The 22,135-nt window shown below is 44.0% G+C and overlaps 1 protein-coding gene across 7 annotated transcripts in view; it reads right to left on the bottom strand.

The window, feature by feature from the left end:
* Positions 1-22,135, bottom strand: part of REEP1 (receptor accessory protein 1) — a 136,136-nt gene that overhangs the window by 33,884 nt on the left and 80,117 nt on the right. For all 7 annotated transcript variants that reach the window (XM_052648654.1, XM_052648657.1, XM_052648656.1 and 4 more), the window contains exons 4-5: positions 9,786-9,906; positions 5,674-5,787 (exon numbers count right to left, since the gene is read on the bottom strand). In XM_052648654.1, coding sequence (XP_052504614.1) covers positions 5,674-5,787; positions 9,786-9,906 — 235 coding nt within the window. The remainder of the gene's footprint in view (positions 1-5,673; positions 5,788-9,785; positions 9,907-22,135) is intronic.

The raw sequence follows: 22,135 nt of genomic DNA, 5'->3' as shown, positions 1-22,135 counted from the left end.
GGCTTTTGCTGCTACTGCTGCTAAGTCGCGTCAGTTGTGTCCGACTCTGTGCGACCCCATAGACGGCAGCCCATCAGGCTCCCCCGTCCCTGCGATTCTCCAGGCAAGAACACTGGAGTGGGTTGCCATTTCCTTCTCCAATGCATGAAAGGAAAAGTGAAAGTGAAGTCGCTCAGTCATGTCTGACTCTTAGCGACCCCATGGACTGCAGCCTACCAGGCTCCTCCGTCCATGGGATTTTCCAGGCGAGAGTACTGGAGTGGGGTGCCATTACTTTCTCCAAGTTTGGCTTTTAGTGTTGTTTTTTTTCCTAAATGAGGAACAAGGGAAAAGAAACCAGAGCCACTTATCACCAGGAGCTCACAAACTAACAGGAAATATCCTATTCTAGGGAGGGAAGAGAGGGCAATGGCAACCCACTTCAGTATTCTTGCCTGGAGAATCCCAAGGACAGAGGAGCCTAGTGGGCTGCTGTCTATGGGGTTGCACAGAGTCAGACACGACTGAAGCGACTTAGCAGCAGCAGCAGCAGCATCAGGGAGGGAAGAACCCACAGGCAATCTGGGGCAGAAGCATCCCTCACGCACAGAGTGCCAGCTTTACTGAGAGCAGCTGTCTTGAACAGGTGACTCTAATAACATTATTGGCACCACTGGAACTGTTCTAGGACAGGATCTCCAGGGGAAGTAAAATGGCATTATTTTCCAAGTTATGAGACAAGTAAAACACAAGATTGGTTTACCAGGCTAGAGAACTGGGCAGATGGACGAGACAGAGGATATAGTTCAAATGTCAAGGGGAGTGAGGGGGCCTGGATATCTCACAGTCTTAAATTTTTTTCTTTTTGTCTTTAGTGAAAAGTGTTTATTAGGAAGAAAAGAGTACAGTTTGTGTGGATAGACACATGGGCAGAGCCAGAGTCACTAAAACTCTTGCTCAATTGTTTTTTTCTCTCTATGGTTTCTCCTTATATGAAAATGTATTTTGCTTAACTAATTAATTTCTCCATTCTCTTTTCCAGGGGATCTTTCTGACTCAGGGATCAAACCCAGGTCTTCCACATTGCAGGCAGATTCTTTGCTGTCTCAGCATACCAGGGAAACCCAATGAATTTCCAGAGAAGTATTTTTTAAAAAGAGAGCTTTCCAATTCCAGTCTTAAAAAGATGTGGGGCTCAATATTCCCTCCAGGTGGAATTACCGATTGGGAAATATTAATAGCTAACATCTAAGTTCAGAACCAACCAGGAGACTAGGGACACTTAGAAAGAAGGTACTAGTGAAGTGTGTTCCCAGGAAGGAGACAGAGCAGCTGTCACTGAAAGCAAAGATGCACTGCTACTTCCTAGGGACAAGGACTAGACCTTGGGGAAAACTGGGGGATGTGTTGGGGTTAATAGGTCTGGAGAGACATTTCCAATGTGCAATATTTTTATTTTACCTTTTCTAGTTCTAAGATAAAACATCAATAGCAACTTAAATTCGTATAGTGACAGGCTGTATTTTCTTGGGCTCCAAAATCACTGCTGACAGTGACTGTAGCCATGAAATTAAAAGATGCTTGCTTCTTGGAAGAAAAGCTATGACAAACCTAGACAGCATATTAAAAAGCAAAGACATCACTTCGCTGACAAAGGCCCATATAGTCAAAGCTATGGTTTTTCCAATAGTCATGTACGGATGTCAGAGTTGGACCACGACCAAGGGTGAGGGCCAAAGAATTGATGCTTTCAAACTGTGATGCTGGAGAAGACTCTTGAGAGTCCGTTGGACTGCAAGGAAATCAAACCAGTCAATCCTAAAGGAAATCAACCCTGAATATTCATTGGAAGGATGAATGCTGAAGCTCCAATACTTTGGCCACTTGATATGAACAGCTGACTCACTGGAAAAGACCCTGATGCTGGAAAAGATTGAGGGCAAGAGGAGAAGCAGGCAACAGAGGATGAGATGGTTGGATGGCATCACTGACTCAATGAGCTTGAGCAAACTCCAGGAAACTGGACAGGGAAGCTGGGCATGCTGCAGTCCATGGGGTCTCAAAGAGTTGGACATGACTGAGCAACTGAACAGATGGTTTACAAACCCTCTTCACATTTCATGATTATTTGCAAAAACCCTGCAAACATTTGGAGAAAGGGCTCAGGGTTCAAAGTTACAAGGAAAAAGAATGAACTAAAAGTGTAGGTAAAAGACCTTTCATTCTTCCAGTTAAGCTTTGCAGCTCCTCTTGGAGAAGCATCAAAGGATGGAAGAAAGCTCAGATGAGGAAGAGGTGCCCTCCTCATCTGGTCTTGGTCCCAGACTCTCTTCAATCTGTCTGAACTCAGAGAGAGGCTCTCAGGCACCTCACCCCGTCTTCTGCATCTGTTGAGCTAAATGCAGTAGGTATGCAGAGTGAGAATTGATTTGTCAGTTGAGGGTGTTTTCTGGAAGGAGCAGGCAGGGTCCAGGAGCCGCAGGTCCACGTGGTCCAGGGGCTTCGAGTACTGCGACCATAAATTCCAGTTTGTTCGGAACAGACCTAGTTTATACCTGTTGTCCTAGCATAATAATTAGAGCATCCTTTCACTCTCAGATGTGTCCTGTCTGAATATTATATTATACGGTCACCCTAGCCACCGGGACTTGACATGGTGTCTTTTTTTTCCCCCCACAAAATTGCTTTGACTGTTCCCCTGGGGTCATTGACAAGGTTTTTCTGGACTCAGCTTTCTCATTCTCAAGGTTAATGCTTCTAAGGGGCTAAATTTGCATCCCAGGAATGTTAAAGAAGTTAACTATTTTAACCCTAATCACTTGTGGTTTATGGCTCTGCATGGGGCGTCAGGCAGTGACCCATAATGAGCTCGCTGTTTGAAAATCATCTGGGGAACTTGTTAAAAATAGAGATGCAAGGGCCCATGGCCTGAAATTCTGATTCAGCACATCTGAGAATCTATTTAAAAGTGAGAAACAAAGCTTCCCAGGTGGTTTGAACACTGAAGCCAGATTTGAACCCACTGGTGAGTCATCATTCTTCAGCCGCTGGCTGGAGTGGTCCCTTGTTGCTATGGAAACCACTGATCTACCCCTCAGCCAGTCTGAATTTTACTTTTTTTTAAGTACACATCTGTTTCAAAAATAGAGGACATTATTTTATGGAGAGAAGAGTATTTTCTCTAAGACATTTTGAGAGGAAAAGCAAAGCTCCTAAAAGGCAGAAAAATTTCTAGTCTGAAACCAAATTCAGCAGAAAGCAGGCATCCCTCACTACTTTAGCAATACAAGAAAGAACCAGTGAGCAGTTATTTTCTGAAGCAAGTTTCAGACTGTCTGGAGCATCCTTCAGGTTAGCTGTAACGTGCCTGGCTGGAGGCCTGGGCTCATGGGCTTCCCCAGTGGTCAGAGGGGCTGATGGTGACTGGCCAAGATGGTATCAAGACTCAGGAGACTCCGGCTGGTGAGGGACCTGGAAAAGGATGGCCCTACAGAATTACCATCAGAATATAATTTACACACACGGCTGAGTAGCCAGGTGGCCCGCACTGAGCCACTCTGATAAATATACCACACTGATGCTCTGAGCTGAGGAAAGAGCAGTAATCTGTCCTTTAGGTGCAGAAGCAGAGAAGATGGGGTGGAGGAAGGGGCCTAGGAGAAGGCTTCTATAAGCCTCATGTGGCCAAGCTGGCCTGATGAATTCAGAATTTAGCAATTCCGAGTTCTCTTTCAGCTTAAACACAAAAGCATAAAATGATTGTATCTCAAACAGAATGATCTTAGAATTCACTGCTCTTTGTAAATTTTGATATCTGAATATAAAACAGCAGAATTTCCCCTCCAAAGATACTCCCTGGGATTCGCTGCTTTGCCAGCAACTATTGTACTAAGGTGGACAGGGACCCCTCCAGGCACCAGCGGTAGAAGCAGCGAGACAATTCACTACGATTCTGTGTTACATAAGCAGCTGGTCCTTCTCTGAAACGGGAATCATTCCCTTTTGGTTCTGCTGTATACCTGCCAACCTATGTCTGCAGAAATCCTTGAGTTTATGTGGATGGCACTTTTCAAACACTCATCCCCGTGTGCTATATCTTTCTCCCAGAAATGGTCCAAAAGTGCTTTTCCCTGGGCCTAGAAAACCCAGCTCCATCCCTTGACCCAACTCACTGTCCACACACTCCATTCTACCATCCACCGGAAGCCCATGGAGCACCAAGATCAGCATTCAAAGTCCTTTTCCAAATCCTTTCAAAGCTCTGCCCTCTCTTTCCCCAAAACTCTCACATCACCATCTAGGACTCATAGCTTCCCTTTGCAAATACAGCTCACCTCCCAGCTCCTGGGTCTCCCCAGACATAAGCATAATTGTCTTTTCTCCATCCTCCACCAACTGTAGACTCCTACTCTACATCTGAGTTTGGGGGAAGCGATTTTTACATGGACAATCTGCTGAATTGGCTCTAGAAGTAAATGTCTACTAATTACATTTTTCAGGGTTGAGCACATGATAAGAAACTGACACAATGACAAGGAGAATGTGATGGAAGAAGAAGCTGGGAAGGAACACAGAGGGCCTTTGAACAGGGCTGGGTGGGAAAGAGAAGGAAGTAATGACTTACATCACAATATCCCACAGATCTGTGTTTATTTCAAACCTCCTCTACTGTATGATATTTGTTTTTCTCTTTCTGACTTACTTCATTCTATATAATAGGCTCTAGGTTCACCCACCTCACTACAACTGACTCAAATTCATTTTTTATGGCTGAGTAATATTCCCCTGTATATATCCACCGTATCTTCTTTATCTGTTCTTCTCTTGATGGACATCTAGGTTGCTTGCATGTCCTGGCTATTGTAAACAGTGCTACGATGAACACTGGAGTACATGTATCTTTTAAACTTGTGGTTTTCTCAGGGTATATGCCCAGTAGTGGGGTTGCTGGGTTATAATGAATATATATGAAATCTAGAAAAATGGTATTGATGAACCTATTTGCAAGGAAGAAATGGAGATGAAGATGCAGAGAATGGACTTGTGCACACAGGGGTAGAGAAAGAGTAGGGTGAATGGAGAAAGTCGCATCAACATATATATATATGGAGGGGAGGGAGGCTCTAGAGGAAGGGAATATATGTATAATCATGGATGATTCAAGTTGTTGTATGGCAGAAACCAACAGAACACTGTAACAAAAAATATTTTTAAAAACCCTCTTCTACTCTAGTTATTTGCTACTCCACATATTGTCCTCCACATTCAAGCCACTCAACTTATTCAGGACTCTGGGTTCCTTCCCCTGGATCTTCAGGGTCATGTGAACCTGAAGTGCACCTGCTCCCTCAGGTAAGTCTCTGCACCTGTCTATTTAGGTGACTCTCCCAGTGCATGCTGGGAAATTGCAAAGAACTGCCCCATCGCCTTCCCTCCCCTCTTCTCTGTGTCCAAGGTTTATGCTTCAAGTAATTCAGAAGTTCTTAACATGAGAAGCACAGGTGAGCTTCAGGGGCTCTGGGACTCTCTCGGTATTGCATAAATCATTTGCGTGTGTGTGTGTGCACGCAAGCATGCAGCTTTCTGAGGGTAATAGTCACCCTTTATCCCCTCAGCTTTTCAAGGGGACCCCAGCTATACTTAGCCTGCCTCTGGATGAGTTACAGCCATAGTGGTCAGGTCCCGGCACGGTACCTTGGAAGCAGCCATCACTGCTGCCGTGGCCGCCACGTTCAAGCCTCGCTTCCCAAAGTGCACAAGGGCATCGTAACTTCGGTCTTTCGCTTGGACCAGGCAATCATCAATTTCCTGTCAAAGGAAAACAGGCACTTTGACTTGGAAGGCCCAAATAAACCTCTATTCTTTCTCCCCTCTCCTGAGCGCTGAGCTTGGCAGCTTGCTCCATCACTGATTCTCGCTGGCACTGCCGCTAATTGGCTGTCAGACCTGGGTGAGTGCTTAGCCTCTACACATGGTTCTGTCTTCTGCAAAATGAGGACAGCGGCGGCACCTAATTTGTGGAGCATGGTGAGAATTCATTGTTGTTGTTTAGTTGCTAAGTCCTCTCTGACTCTTTGTGACCCCATGGACTGTAGCCTGCCAGGCTCCTCTGTCCATGTGATTTCCCAGGCAAGAATACTGGAGTGGGTTGCCATTTCTTTCTCCAGGGGATTGTCCCAACCCAGGGATCGAACACGTATCTCCTGCATTGGCAGGTATATTCTTTACTGCTGAGCCATCCTGGAAACTCCATGGTGAGGACTACATGCACTCATTCCAGGAAAGGACCTTACACAGTGGCTGGCTTCAATAACCAAGAACCATTGTCATCTTCCTTATCTCAAGGAGGTAAAGCCCCAGGATCTCTGAAATTCTATTATTGCATAGCAATTTCATACAATATCCAATATACAATTCTTCCTATGTGTATATCGAGGGGAGAGATTAGGATGCAAAAAGAGATAGGGGATATTTTTGTTGATAGAGGAGATAATTTTATAGATAATTAAATAAAAACAGAAACCAGAAGTCAACTACAAGGTAAAGGTGAGGTGGGAGAGAGGATTGAGGTCTACTTAGGGACCAAGAGCAAGTAAAATATTGGTTTAGTTCAAATTTGGATCAGTGCTGGCTCATTCTTTTTGTTGTGTTTGGGTTGTTGTTGTCATTGTTTTAGGAACACAGCCATTCTGTAATCATACGAGCAGAGTTCAGTCAATGACACTTGGCCTCTGCCTCATCTGAAGTTCAGCACATTGGTGCACTTCCTTCCCTTTGAGGCATACAGGTGGGCATTCAACCCCTTGCCTGGTCCTTGTTTAAAATTCCTCAGGAAGTCACAACACTCAGTTTCCATTGTGACCCCTGGCTGACTCTGGAAGTGATTCTTGGCAGCTCTTAAGAGTCAGTCACCTCCGTGTCAATGGAAATTGCATTAGTGGCTTCAGAGTTAAGTCCAGTGTTTAGAGAAAGGGAAGTGGGAAGAGCAGAGATTTGATAATGAGGTGGAGGCAGGGATTACTGTTTCTCAAACTTTACCCTCTGAGACAGTAAGTGTTGTGTCCTAGTTCCTAAAGGATGTCTCAGAAATGGCTAACAGTAACCTGTACTGGAGTACCTCCAACTAATGTACTCAAAGCCTTGCCCTGGAAATCCAAAGTGTACAACTTTCAGAAGCAACAGAAATGAATATATCAAGCCACCTATAGTGAAAAAGTTGTCTTAAAGCTCAATATTCAGAAAACTAAGACCATGGCATCTGGTCACATCAATTCATGGAAAATAGATGGAGAAACACTGGAAACAGTGACAGACTTTATCTTTTTTTTGGCTCCAAAATTGCTGCAGATGGTGACTGCAGCCATGAAATAAAAAGACACTTGCTCCTTGGAAGAAAAGTTATGACCAACCTAGACAGCATATTAAAAAGCAGAGACATTACTTTGCCAACAAAGGTCCATCTAGTCAAGGCTATGGTTTTTCCAGTAGTCATGTATGGATGTGAGAGTTGGACTGTGAAGAAAGCTGAGCACAGAAGAATTGATGCTTTTGAACTGTGATGTTGGAGAAGACTCTTGAGAGTCCCTTGGACTGCAAGGAGATTCAACCAGTCCATCCTAAAGGAGATAAGTCCTGGGTGTTTATTGAAAGGACTGATGTTAAAGCTGAAACTTCAATACTTTGGCCACCTGATGCGAAGAGCTGACTCATTTGAAAAGACCCTGATGCTGGAAAACATTGAAAGCGAGAGAAGAAGGGGACAACGGAGGATGAGATGGTTGGATGGCATCTCCAACTCAATGGAACTGAGTTTGAGTGAACTCCGGGAGTTGGTAACGGACAGGGAGGCCTGGTGTGCTGCAGTCCATGGGGTCACAAAGAGTCCCATGACTGAGTGACAGACCTGAACTGATAGTGCTCTTCATTCATATGGTAGAATCTAACCACACAACCAGTTCAGAAAGTCATAAAATATCATTAATGAATTACAGCCTGCTGGACCCAATAATCCCACTCTCAAGAATTTATTCTAAGATAAGAAGTCAATAGAAGCTGACTATATACTATATGTGGTAATGTTTGTGGGTCCTTGTGGACCCACAAGTGGAAAAGGATGGTATGCAAACGTGTTTAAGATTTCAGAAGACAAGTAATGCATCTGTTCATTTTTTTGTAGTTATTGCTTTGGGGTTTTGTTTTGGCTTTTTGGTGTGTGTGTGTGTATGGTTAACATTTTAAGGAAGCATTACACAGACTGGATTGAATGACAAAAGAAGCTACCAAACAAATTAAAAAGACAGAGATCATTTATTTTAATGGTTTCTGCATCTATTATTTCCCTTAGTGTCTCAGTGGTAAAGAATCCACCTGCCAGTGCAGGAGACACAGGAGATGTGGGTTTGATCCTTAGATTGGAAAGAGCCTCTGGAGGAGGAAATGGCAACTCATTCCAATATTCTTGCCTGGGAAATCCCATGAACAGAGGAGCATGGTAGGCTACAGTAGGACATGACTTAGCAACTTAGCATGCATATGTCTCTTATTGTATGAAATCTTAACAAAACCACAGAACAATCCATTGAAAACATATCTGGCAAATCAGGTTCAGAGATGTTAAACAAAAAATTATTTTATAGACAGTGACATTATCTTAAAAGTAGCTTAAATTTCTTTTCAAGAGGTATAAGTTTTAATTCCTCCTTGTATCCTTAGATATTGTTGACTCCTTCCTGCAATTTCTCCCTGTCTTATTTTTTCCATCTGTGACATTAGACAAATCTACATTTTCATTTCAAGGATGTACGCAAAGCAAAACTTTGAAGCAAAACACAAAAGGCATGAAACAAATTATTACGTCTATTCTCATTAACACACTTATCAACTGATAACTTATGAAGTACAAAAATAGCAGGTATTTCATTTGTAGCATACATTTTATCATTGATCAATAAAGCAAATGTACTAGAAATTTAATATATTCCAGTCTCTGTTGTAGCTATTCAGGCACAAATTCAAGTCTTTTCATCTCTCTAGGCTTCAACTTTCCTGTTTCTGTTAGGTTTTTAAAAATTTATTATTTTTATCTTTAAAATGTATTATTTCTATTTTTTTTGTCTGTGCTGAGTCTTGGCTGCTGCTCAGGCTTTTCTCTAGTTGCGTCAGTGGGGGCTACTCTAGTTGTGGTGTGTGGGCTTCTCACTGCAGCGGCGTCCGTTGTTGCAGAACACAAGCTCCGGGCGAGCAGGCTTCAATAACTGCGGCACATGAGCTCAGTAGTTGTGGCTCCTGGGCTTGAGAGCACAAGCTCAGTAGTTATGGTGCATGGGCTTAGCTGCTCCTCAGAATATAGGATCCTCCCAGACCAGGGATCAAACCTGTGTCTCCTGCACTGGCAGGCAGATTCTTTACTACTGAGCCAGCAGGGAAGCCCTGTACTAAGTTTTAAAAGTATTTTTTAGTAGTATATATCAAAATTCCATCTACAAAAGGACAGGTGCTGAGCCTGATGAAAGGAAAGAAATTCAGTTTGGGAAGTTGAATTATGAGTGAATTTTTTTCTGTCTTTTGTTTCGATGTATGGAAATATTTTACAATAATAATGATGAATAATATCCTTTTGAGAATTTCACCAGGTCATAAAAATAGACTTAAAAGAGAAAGATTAGAAGGAACAATTTTCCGGTAGGGGGCAAGTAAGTCAATCAAGAGTCTCCTTCAATAAAATCATATGTCTTAAAAAAAAAAAATCACTTAAAATTTTTTTTTCACTCACTGGAAGAGGGGAAAGGCAGAACAACACAAATTACCTTTTCTTTTGAAGACAGTGTGGGATGTACAAACTTCCTGTAGAGGAGGCTGGAGCCTTTTGTGTAGGGAGACAGCAGCCAGGCTACAAATGCTATTTTTAGTTCATAATAGAATGGAAACCTGGAGAGAGATGAGAAACATAAACATTCCATTAGATTTTCAGCAACTCTGCCCTGAGCCTATGAAAGACAGAACCTGGGAGCACAGATAGCTCTTCTGCCTGCACACAGCCTGGTCCTCGGATTCCCATAAATGTGTGTGCACACACGCACATCCGAGGTACAAGTCCAGGGCCTCTTTTGAAAACCAGTTCCTTTTCTGTGTGTGTGTGACCTCAGTATGAGGCTTGCAGGATCTTAGTTCCATGACCAGGAATTGAACCTGGGCACCTAGCAGTGAAAGCACAGAGTCCTATTTATGGGACCACCAGGGAGTTCGCAAAGCCCGTTCACATTTTCTTTTGTTGTCAAACAAGCTAGGGACCTAGGGTCTCTCAGCAGTCACTCTATGACTGCGCCTGACAACAACTGGTGCTTTCTGCCAGGCTCTGTTCACTTCCGCTGGAGCCGGAGCTCCTGCAGGCCCAGATGCCACATCCACCGTCGCCTGAGTTCCCAGTCATTCACTCTTTCCTGGAGGCCAAGAATGGACAGACACCTGGAGGATTCACAGCAGGGAAGAGCTGACAAAGAATCTCCACTTAGAATGAAAGCCTCTGTTCCTTGGCTGTCTTCTTAGTCCCCAAACAGGCTGGACAGTAGCCCAGCTCTTGCAGGAAAGAGGATGCTACTTACCCTGCTCAAACCAACAGCACGCTTGGGGGAGGGGGGCAAGGAATAGAATATAAATAGTAAAATACAGGAAAGCCTGGCGTGCTGCAGTCCATGGGGTCGCAAAGAGGTGGACGTGACTAAGCAACTGAACAAGTACAATATATATAACTGCTTTATATACATATAATATACTTAAATATACTTATATATATGTATATATATACCCCCTGGGAATCCCTTGGACAACAAGGAGATCAAACCAGTCCATCCTAAAGGAAATCAGTCCTGAATATTCATTGGAAGGATTGATGGTGAAACTGAAACTCCAATATTTTGGCCACCTGATATGAAGAACTGACTCATTCGAAAAGACCCTGATGCTGGGAAAGATTGAAGGCAGGAGGAAAAGGGGACGACAGAGGATGAGATGATTGAATGGCATCACCGACTCGATGGACATGAGCTGGAGTAAGCTCCGGGAGTTGATGATGGACTGGTAAGCCTGGCGTGCTACAGTCCATGGGATCGCAAAGAGTCGGACACAACTGAGCAACTGAGCTGAACATATATATATATAGTTTCTTTCAGGTGTACAGCAAAGTGATTCAGCTGTACACCTGACACCAACACATCATTGTGAATCAATTATGTGTGCATGCTAAGTCATTTCAGTCATGTCCGATTCTTTGCCACCCCATGTAGCCTGCCAGGCTCCTCTTTCCATGGGGTTCCCTAGGCAAGAATACTGAAGTGGGTTCCCATGCCCTCCTCCAGGGGATCTTCCCAACCCAGGGATCAAACCCTTGTCTCATATATCTCCTGCTTTGGCTGGTGGGTTCTTTACCACTACCGCCAACTATACTTCAATAGAAAAAAAACCTAAAATTTAAAAACCAACAGCAGGCAAAAAGGTTTTGATCATTTTGGTGCCAAAAGAAAGAAGAGTTCAAGGTACAGATAAAATACAACTCTGAAGTTTAAAGTCCTGGGTACTATTCACTGATGTATCCCATAAACACTTTGCTAGCACCCATATGTGGCAGTTGGTGCTGGGCACCAAGACGACACTGAGGAACAAAGAGGACCTGAGCCCTGTTCTCTTGGAGCTTCCAGTCTAGCAGGAAACACAGACAAGGTTCTGGCATCCTCGGAACTGACAGTCCAGTCAAGGAAACAGAGATTGCTCAAATCAAGACAATTAGCGTAGAATAACATCCTCAGACAAGTGCCATCAAGGGTCTCTGTTAACCCATGTGGTACTTCTGCACGTATGAGAAAAAGCCCAACCCTTTGACTGGATGCTGTCCTGTGAGCATATGACTTGCAAACAGGGCTTCATCTGAATTTCAGCTCCACTGGCCAGGTATCTTGTGCTATGAACAACCTGTGCAACCGTACTTGGCAGGTCAAATGGGTATTAACCAGGTCTTTTTATTTTTCCTATTCTGATGCTTTGACATCTTGGGACCTTGCAGATGGAGAGACTGCCTCTCTCATGGACACCACAATACAGGCTCCTGCCCACACGTCCTTCCTCTGCTTCCTGATCTGCCTGTGTGACTCTGCATGGCACACTGTGCCTCTAGGGATCTGTGTATCTCTTTAAAAATATTTATTTGTCTATATATTTGACTGTACTGGGTCTTCACTGTGGCACACAGGATCTTCAGTTGCAGCATGTCAACCCTTAGTTGCGGCACGTGGGATCTAGTTCCCTGACCAGGGATTGAACCCAGGATCCCTGCACTGAGAGTGTGGACTCTTAGCCACTGGATCACCAGGGAAATCCCTTGGGATCTGTGAAGTTAACAAACTTATTCCTTCACGATGGTCATTTCTGTGTCTGCATGTCTTCTGCTACACTGTGCTTAGTTGCTCAGTCTCGTCCAACTCTTTGCAAGTCCATGGACTGCAATAAGCCAGGGTCCTCTGTCCATGGGGATTCTCCAGGCAAGAATATCGGAGTGGGTTGCCATGCCCTCCTCCAGGACGTCTTCCCAACCCATGGATCAAACCCAGGTCTCCTGTACTGCAGTCAGATTCTTTACCGTCTGAGCCACCAGGGAAGCCCAAGAATACTGGGGTGGGTAGACTATCCATTCTCTAGGGGAACTTACCAACCCAGGAATCAAACCAGGGCCTCCTGCATTGCAGGTGGATTCTTTACCAACTGAGCCACCAGGGAAGCCCCTCTGCATTTCTTACCAAACTCAAAAACAAACCCTGGATACCATTCAAACATGATGCTATGAGGGAGCATGATACCTGGGCAGGTTTGAGGCGTCGGAAAAGTAAAGCCCTTTCAGGCCATCCTCGTGATAAGAGAGCAAACACAAACAGTAATTTCTAGCAAGACATTTCAGAGGTCTTTAACTCTCACATCACTCCAGACAGCAGCTCCGCCCACCCCTTCTTTCCAGCCTAGTCCAGTGCCTTCTGCTCCTGGCAGGCCCTTCCTGAACTTTCCCCTAGCAACTAAAGGACGCTTTGATGTCGAGATTATTTAATGCTTCACAGCCAGAAAAGAGAAGGAGCTGAAGGAACAGAGATGTGATCCTCTCATATTTGAACACTCTGGTGATTAACAATGGAGAAAATTTGGTCTTAAAAACAAGTATTTGTCAGTCCAAGGGGCAAATGAGCCTGGCAAGCTCAGGCACCAATCCAAGATACACAGATAATCCTAGGGGGAATCTGTCACACTGTGGCTCTTTTGTTTATTATGTAACAGATGTGGGGTTTTTTTTTTAATAGGTTCTATGTGCACATAGTTTAAAAGATTCTAGAAGTCCAAAAGGGGACATAATAGAGTCTCTTTCCCATCTTGGACCCTTTTCCAAAAGCACAAAAGCATCATCAGTTTCTTATAGATCCTTCCAGAAGTGGACTAGGGCTAAGATATACAATCATGTGGGTATGCAGGACACCTGCAATGCTCCCTACACTCTCTAAGTGGTATTCTCTGCTCCCCTTCACACCACACCTTGCTTTCCCCACCACACATACAATTAACAGTACACTCTGGTGGCTTCAGCAATATGTGAACTGTGAAATTCTAGATGTTCAAGCTGGTTTTAGAAAAGGCAGAGGAACCAGAGATCAAATTGCCAATATCCACTGGATCATTGAAAAAGCAAGAGAGTTCCAGAAAAACATCTACTTCTGCTTTATTGACTATGCCAAAGCCTTTGACTGTGTGGATCATAATAAACTGTGGAAAATTCTGAAAGAGATGGGAATACCAGACCACCTGACCTGCCTCTTGAGAAACCTATATGCAAGTCAGGAAGCAACATTTAGAACTGGACATGGAACAAAAGACTGGTTCCAAATAGGAAAAGGAGTACATCAAGGCTGTATATTGTCACCCTGCTTATTTAACTTATATGCACAGTACATCATGAGAAATGCTTGGCTGGAAGAAGCACAAGCTGGGATCAAGATTGCCAGGAGAAATATCAAAAACCTCAGATATGCAGATGACACCACCCTTAAGGCAGAAAGTAAAGAAGAACTAAAGAGCCTCTTGATAAAGTGAAAGAGGAGAGTGAAAAATTTGGCTTAAAGCTCAACATTCAGAAAACTAAGATCATGGCATCTGGTCCCATCACTTCATGGCAAATAGATAGGGAAACAGTGGCTGACTTTATTTTTTTGGGTTCCAAAATCACTGCAGATGGTGATTGCAGGCATGAAATTAAAAGATGCTTGTTTCTTGGAAGGAAAGTTATGACCAACCTAGACAGCATATTAAAAAGCAGAGATATTACTTTGCCAACAAAGGTCCGTTTAGTCAAGGCTATGGTTTTTCCAGTGGTCATGTATGAATGTGAGAGTTGGACTATAAAAAAAGCTGAGCGCCAAAGAATTGATGCTTTTGAACTGTGGTGTTGGAGAAGATTCTTGAGAGTCCCTTGGACTGCAAAGAGATCCAACCAGTCCATCCTAAAGGAGATCAGTCCTGGGTGTTCATTGGAAGGACTGATGTTGAAGCTGAAACTCCAATACTTTGGCCACCTAATGCGAAGAGCTGATTCATTTGAAAAGACCCTGATGCTGGGAAAGATTGAGGGCAGGAGGAGAAGGGCAGAGGATTAGATGTATGGATGGCATCACCGACTCAATGGACGTGGATTTGGTTGGACTCCGGGAGTTGGTGATGGATAGGGAGGCCTGGCGTGCTGCGGTTCATGGGGTTGCAAGGAGTCGGACACGACTGAGCGACTGGACTGAACTGAACTGGAGATTTTCTCATACCAGTACATGGAGAGTGGTTTCTCTCTCTCTATTTTTTTGGCTGCTCCATGTGACTTGTAGGATCTTAGTTCCCTGGCCAAGGATTGAACCTGAGCCCAGGACAGTGAAAGCACTGAGTCCTAACCACTGGACCACCAGGGAATTCCCCAGGCCTTACCCTTCTTAATGGCTGTATAGGGGGCATGAGTATCTACCCAGACCCCCACAGATGGATATTTACAAAGGTCACAACCTTTAGCTACTACAACAGAGCTGCCGTGAATCTCCTGGAGTATGCTTCTTTATGTCCTGATGATAATGTACCTTTAAGAAAATGCTCAGAAGTGAAATTTCTGCAGGTATCTGATTTATAGGTAGAGGCTGCACTTTTGTGCAAGCATGGATACAAGAGCCTGGTTCCCCGCAGCCTCACGCTCACAGTGTAGGACAGTGAAAGAGCCTGCCCCAGGTTATGAGGATTGGTGGGGCGGTGGAGCGGGGGGCGGCGGGGTAGGATGGGCATTAGATCCTGAGCAGTTCTTCTGAGCTGCTGGAGCCCCTGTATTTTCTGGTCAGCCTACTGCTAAGCCTCCTTGTTCTTCAAGATCTTTCCTGTGTATCCCATCCACATTAACATGACCTGAAAAAATAATTAATTTATTTTTAGTTGCACTGGGTCTTCATTTCTGTGTTAGTTGCTCAGTCATATCTGACTATTTGTGACCTCATGGGCTGTAGCCCACCAGGCTCCTCTGTCCATGGGGATTCTCCAGGCAGGAATACTGGAGTGGGTTTCCATTTCTTTCTCCAGGTTCATTGCTGTACATAGGCTTTCTCTAGTTGTGGTGAGCAGGTGCTACTCTTAGCAATCACTACATTTTCTTTCTATTTTTTACCTCAAGCTTTTTTCCTGCCCCACTTTCTATTCAAAGACAACTGCTGGCTTATTGAGTGATTCATTCAGTTGGGAAAATTTAACTGAAAAGCTATGAGGTAAGGGGCCCATACTAAGCAGTTCAGGGAAACCAAAGCTAAGGTAGAAACATCCTCACCCTTAGTGGTTTGTCATTTAGCAAGACCAACAGGTAACCCCATAATGTGCAGTGAGTAATGGAACAATGTCTCAGTGAGGCTCAAGGGCTTTGCTTCTCTCCAAATCATCATCCATTGCTCACAAACATACACCTCAAAATTCTTACTATGTACGTGGCCAAAGGTCCATATAGTCAAAGCTATGGTTTTTCCAGCAGTCATGTAAGGATGTGAGGCTTGGACCATAAAGAAGGCTGAGCACCGAAGAATTGATGCTTTCGAATTGTGGTGCTGGAGAAGACTCTTGAGAGTCCCTTGGACAGCAAGGAGATCAAACCAGTCAATCCTAAAGGAAATCAACCCTGAATATTCGTTGGAAGGACTGATGCTGAAGCTGAAGCTCCAGTATTTTGGTCACCTGATGCAAAAAGCCGACTCATTGGGAAAGACCCTGATGCTGGAAAAGATTGAAGAAAAGAGGAGAAGGGGGTGACAGAGGATAAGATAGTTGAATGGCATCACTGACTCAATGGACACGAGTTTGAGCAAACTCTGGGAGATGGTGAAGGACAGGGAAGCCTGGCGTGCTGCAGTCTACGGAGTCGAGGGAGTCAGACACAACTTAGTTACTGGACAACAATAACAGAATTCTATGTGGATAAGCCCTTGAATTGTCCTGATCTTGAGAACTAGGATGTATTTGAGAAGAAAAGGCTGGAAGAACCCATCATATTCAAGGCATTTGTATAGCACTCAGGTACAATTCTATGCTCTCAATACAATACTGTCACACTCAAGGGGGTAAGAGTTTCCTTTTTTTTTCAGTCATGCCGGGTGGCCTGCCGAATCTCAGTTCCACAACCAGGGATTGAACCAAAGCCTCAACAGTGAAAGCTCTGTGCCCTAACCACTGGACTGCCAGGGAATTTCTAAGAGATTTCAAAGAGGGTTGGGCAAGTGATGAAACTGTCAAAAATACAAGCAATTAATGTGTATAGAAAATTTCTGGACAAAAACACAACTGACTTTGACCATGCCAACCTCTGGGGAGAGAGTCAAGGGCCTGGGGGAGGGGGGACTTACTTTTTAGTGTATTGTTTCCATTTTATTTTGCCATGTGCATGTAGTATTATATATATATTTTTAAATCAAATGAAATAATCTACACAAATTGTGAAACAAACCACCATCCTATCTTTTCTGTGACCATACACAGTTGCTGTTCTCATCAAGATAGAAAGCTTTTTTTTTTTTTTTTTGGTTTTCATTTTTTCCTAATTTTTATTAGAAAAGTGTTCAAATCTATAGGAAAAAATACATCCACAGAACTAAAAACACCTCTATACTTTCACCAAGTTTCACCAGCTTTACTATTTTGCCACATTCTTTTTTTTTTTTTTAACTTTATTTTACTTTACAATACTGTATTGGTTTTGCCATACATTGACATGAATCCACCACGGGTGTACATGCGTTCCCAAACATGAACTCCCCTCCCACCTCCCTCCCCGGTAGAAAGCTTTTAAAAGTTACCTGTGAAGAGAGAACTGTTCTAAGGGTGAGGTGGAGAGAGCAGGGTGGGGATGGATGCGTGAAGACTGAGAGGAAAAGTGTAAACATGAGGGGTGATTTCCAGTCCAGGAAGCGAACAGAAGTGAAAGATGCTTCTAGGAAGCCGGAAGGTGTACAACTACCTCTCCACTTCTTTAATTATAAAAAGAACTTGGAGCTGCTGAACTGGGGTCCATTCCCTGGAAGGGAAAGGGGCTCTGTCTGTCTGATAGGCCTGTTCTGGGTCCAATCCCCGGGCGAAAGAGAGGATGGAGAGGGAGGACTATCCCAGAAGGAGACCAGGATCTGTGATACCTGGAGGTCGGCAGGAAAAGGCAGAGCAGGCTGAGGGCATGTCCAGACTGTAAGCTGAGGCAGCCACAGGTGGCAGTGGTTCAGCTGCAAGTCGTGTCTGACTCTTGCAACCACAGGGACCATAGCCCACCAGGCTCCTCTGTCCATGGGATTCCCCAGGCAAGAATACCGGAGTGGGTTGCCATTTCCTTCTCCAGGGGATCTTCCCGAACCAGGGATCAAACCTGGGTCTCCTGCATTGCAGGTGGATTCTTTACCGACTGAGCCACCAGGGAAGTAAGGCAGGCAGGGAAGGATCCCATGAGCCCTTCCCTGCAAAAGTGGAGCTCAAGGTGCCAGGAGACAGGCAAGGGACCCTCACTTTCCACCCACAAACTGCCTGGACAGTGCAAGCTCAGGGGGACCAAGGAGGGACCAGATGACGCCTCTACATGGGTCAGGAAGAGAGGGGGTTTCTGCTCACACTGCACACACACTCCAAACACACCAGCTATCAGATGCCTTCCTGTGATAGGCAGTGTTTTGATCCTAGGAACTTCCTCCCCATGTTACCCACCAATATGTTACCTCACATGGCATAAGGGATTCTACAGATGTAATTAAGGCAATTAATCTGCTGACTTCAAGTTAGGGAGATTGGGACTTTCCTGATGGTCCAGTGGTTAAGAATCTGCCTTCCAGTGCAAGGGATGCAGGTTCAGTCCCTGGTGGGGAGACTAAACCTGTGCACTGCAACTATGGAGCTCACATGCCACAGTGAAGACTCAGCATAGCCAAAACAAAAGAAAACTGAACATATGAAAATTTCAAAGTTCAAGTCAATGCATTTGGTACATGCATGTATTGCAAGTGCTCTTAATAGATAATCATGAAAATTTTTTTAAGATGGGGAGATTATATTGGATTATTGGGGTGGGCTTAATCTAATTACATGATATCTTAAACAAAAAGGCAGAGACTATTCTCTGGCTGGTAACAGAAGAGGACAGAAATGACATGCCATTGTTGGCTTGAAGATGACAGGATGTCACATGTCAAGGAAGTGGGGACCTCAGTCCTACAGCCCCATGGAACTGACTCTGCCAACAACCTGAAAAAACCTGTAAGTGGAATCTCCCCAGAGCCTCCAGAAAAGAGCCTGGGCTGACCTACACCCGGGTTTTGGTCTTGTGAGCTTCTCAGCAGAGGACTCAGTTGACTCTATTTGAACTTCTAACTCACAGAAACTGTGAAATAATAAATTTGTACTGTTTAAGGATGTTAAATTTTTAGTAATCTGTTCTGGCAGCAATAGAAAAGTAATACACCTCCCCCAAATCAAAATTAAATCAACTCCAGAAATAGTTGTTGACACTTGGGTTGCCATGCCCTCCTCCAGGGCACCTTCCTGACCCAGGGATTGAATCTGAGTCTCTTTATGTCTCCTGCATTGGCAGGCAGATTCTTTACCACTAGTGCCACCTGGGAAGTCTACTTATTAGGCATGAGACTAAAATTCCAGGACCATGGGTTAAACATATCCCAGCTATTAGGGAGCAGCACATCCATCATTAGGTAGGATTTCCACCCAGCAAAGTGGTTGAAATGCCAGGACCTCAGGAAAAAGCTCGTGAGACTAACGTTCTTCCCCACAGTATTCATAATAAAGGATGAGAGGACAGCAGGAGGCCAGCAGTGCCAGCCAAAGGGAGGGCATTAAGACAGAAGACTAGACCACAAGAAGTGCTGGCCATACTCTTTCTTTTTTTTAATTGGAGGACAGTTGCTTTACAATGTTGCGTTGGTTTCTGCTGTACAGCATTGCAAATCAGTCGTAACTATATATTTATATCCCCTTTCTCTTGGGCCTCCCTTGCCGCCCCCTTCCACCCCTCTAGTTCATCACAGGGCACCAGGCTGGGCTCCGTGTTATTAACATGTTAGCACCTTCCCACTAGCTATCTACTTTACACATGACAGTGTACGTCAATGCTACTCTCTGAGTTCATCCCACCCTCTCGTTCCCCCACTGTGTCCACATCTGTGTCTCCATACCTTCCCTGCAGTTAGGTTCATCAGTACCATCTTTCTAGATTCAATCTATATGCTTTAATATACTATATTTGTTTTTCTCTTTCTGACTTACTTCACTCTGTATAAAAGGCTCTAGGTTTATCCACCTCACTAGAACTGACTCAAATTCATTTCTCTTTATGGCTGAGTAGTATTCCATTGTATATATGTACCACAACTTCTTTATCCATTCATCTGTTGATGGACATCTAGGTTGTTTCCATATCCTGGCTACTGTAAATAGTGCTGCAGTGAACACTGGGGTAAGATATGTCTTTTTGAATCATGGTTTTCTTAGAGTATATGCCCAGTAATGGGACTGCTGGGTCATATGGTGGCTATGATCCTTAATCGATTACACAGTCCTCACTAGGTCCAGCCTATTCTCCTCATCTCCACGAGACAGACAGGAGCCTCCCCACTGAAGCTCTGATGAAAATTGGGTTTGCCTCCTAGTGCCAGCCCGTGGGGCCTGGGGAAGGAAAAAAAATGGCTCAGAAGAGTTCTGTCTCCATTCTTAGAGCCTCAGCCCATCTCTGGTCTGCTGTTTACCTGGGCACAGAACAGGGCAGGATGGCACAAGCATATTAAATTAGGTCATCCAGATTCCTTCCTTCCAGCTTGAGGTCATAATAGCTGAGACATCTATCTCTCCCAGTGCAGATGAAAGCCAGGCTCCTTCAGGGGAAAAACTACATACACACTGAGCCAAGACAGGATTCAGTGAAGTAGTGTTCAGAAAAGTGGACGTCTTTGACCCAGGACACCCCAGAGGATAAGTCCAGACAAATCCTTTTTTAGATGAGAACTTTTTCCTCCAAAATGGAAATATCCTTATTATTTTTTTCCGATGATATTTGATCATAGTAAAACATTGATAAAACACAGCAAAAGTGAAACTGACCTCATGATCCCAAATTTCAGAAATAACCCTAGTTAAGTGATCAGTATTTTCCACACTATTTTTAGTATACATTCACATGTGCACAAACTCAGACACTTCAGATATTAACAGGATTCTATATATTATTCACAACCTCTTTTAGCTAAGACACAATATATCGGTACAAACATGTAGCTTATGATTTTCACTTGGTTCACCACTATAACTGTACTGGTCATAAGAGAAAAAAAGCTGTCCATCAAAAGGATTAAATTACAGTCCATCTATACCATGAAATTCTATGTGGCCTTTTAAAAAAAGTAGGTAGATCTATTTATGCTTTCATGAAAGCATATTTGAAAAATAGATTTAAAAAACAAAGTAACAACTATTAGGTATACTATAGTTGTTGTTCAGTCGCCCAATCATGTCCGGCTCTTTGAGACCCCATGAACTGCAGCACGCCAAGTCTCCCTGTCTCTCACCATCTCCCAGAGTTTGCTCAAGTTTATGTACATTGCATCAATGATGTCGTCCAGCCATCTCATCCTCTGATGCCCTCTTCTCCTTCTGCTCTCAATCTTTCCCAGCATCAGGGACTTTTCCAATAAGCATCTGTTCATATCAGATGACCAAAATACAGGAGCTTCAGCTTCAGCTTCAGCATCAGTCCGTCCAGTGAATATTCAGGGTGAATATCCAGTGAATCTCCCTTAACATTGACTGGTTGGATCTCCTTGCTGTCTAAGGAACTTTCAGGGGTCTTCTCCAGCACCACAGTTTGAAGGCACCAATTCTTTGGTGTTCTGCCTTCTTTACAGTCCAGCTCTCACAACCACACATGACCACTGGGAAACCATAGCCTTGATTATATGGACCTTTGTTGGCAGACTAATGTCTCTGCTTTTCAACACACTGTCTAGGTTTGTCATCGTTTTCCTGCCAAGAAGCAATCATCTTCTGATTTCATGGTTGCAGTCATCATCTGCAGTGATTTTGGAGCCAAGGAGAGGGAATCAGTCACTATTTCCACCTCTCCCCTTTCTATTTGCCATACAGTAATGGGGCATCTGGTCCCATCACTTCATGGGAAATAGATGGGGAAACAGTGGAAACAGTGTCAGACTTTATTCTTTTGAGCTCCAAAATCACTGCAGATGGTGACTGCAGCCATGAAATTAGAAGATGCTTACTCCTTGGAAGGAAAGTTATGACCCACCTAGATAGCATATTGAAAAGCAGAGACATTACTTTGCCAACAAAGGTCCATCTAGTCAAGGCTATGGTTTTTCCAGTGGTCATGTATGGATGCGAGAGTTGGACTGTGAAGAAAGCTGAGTGGCGAAGAATTGATGCTTTTGAACTGTGGTGTTGGAGAAGACTCTTGAGAGTCCCTTGGACTGCAAGGAGATCCAACCAGTCCATTCTGAAGGAGATTAGCCCTGGGATTTCTTTGGAAGGAATGATGCTAAAGCTGAAACTCCAGTACTTTGGCCACCTCATGCGA

Source organism: Budorcas taxicolor, chromosome 11, assembly GCF_023091745.1.
Source record: "Budorcas taxicolor isolate Tak-1 chromosome 11, Takin1.1, whole genome shotgun sequence".
NCBI classification, from domain to species: domain Eukaryota; kingdom Metazoa; phylum Chordata; class Mammalia; order Artiodactyla; family Bovidae; genus Budorcas; species Budorcas taxicolor.
Note: the sequence above shows the minus strand (reverse complement) of the source record. Positions and strands in the feature narration are given on the sequence as shown.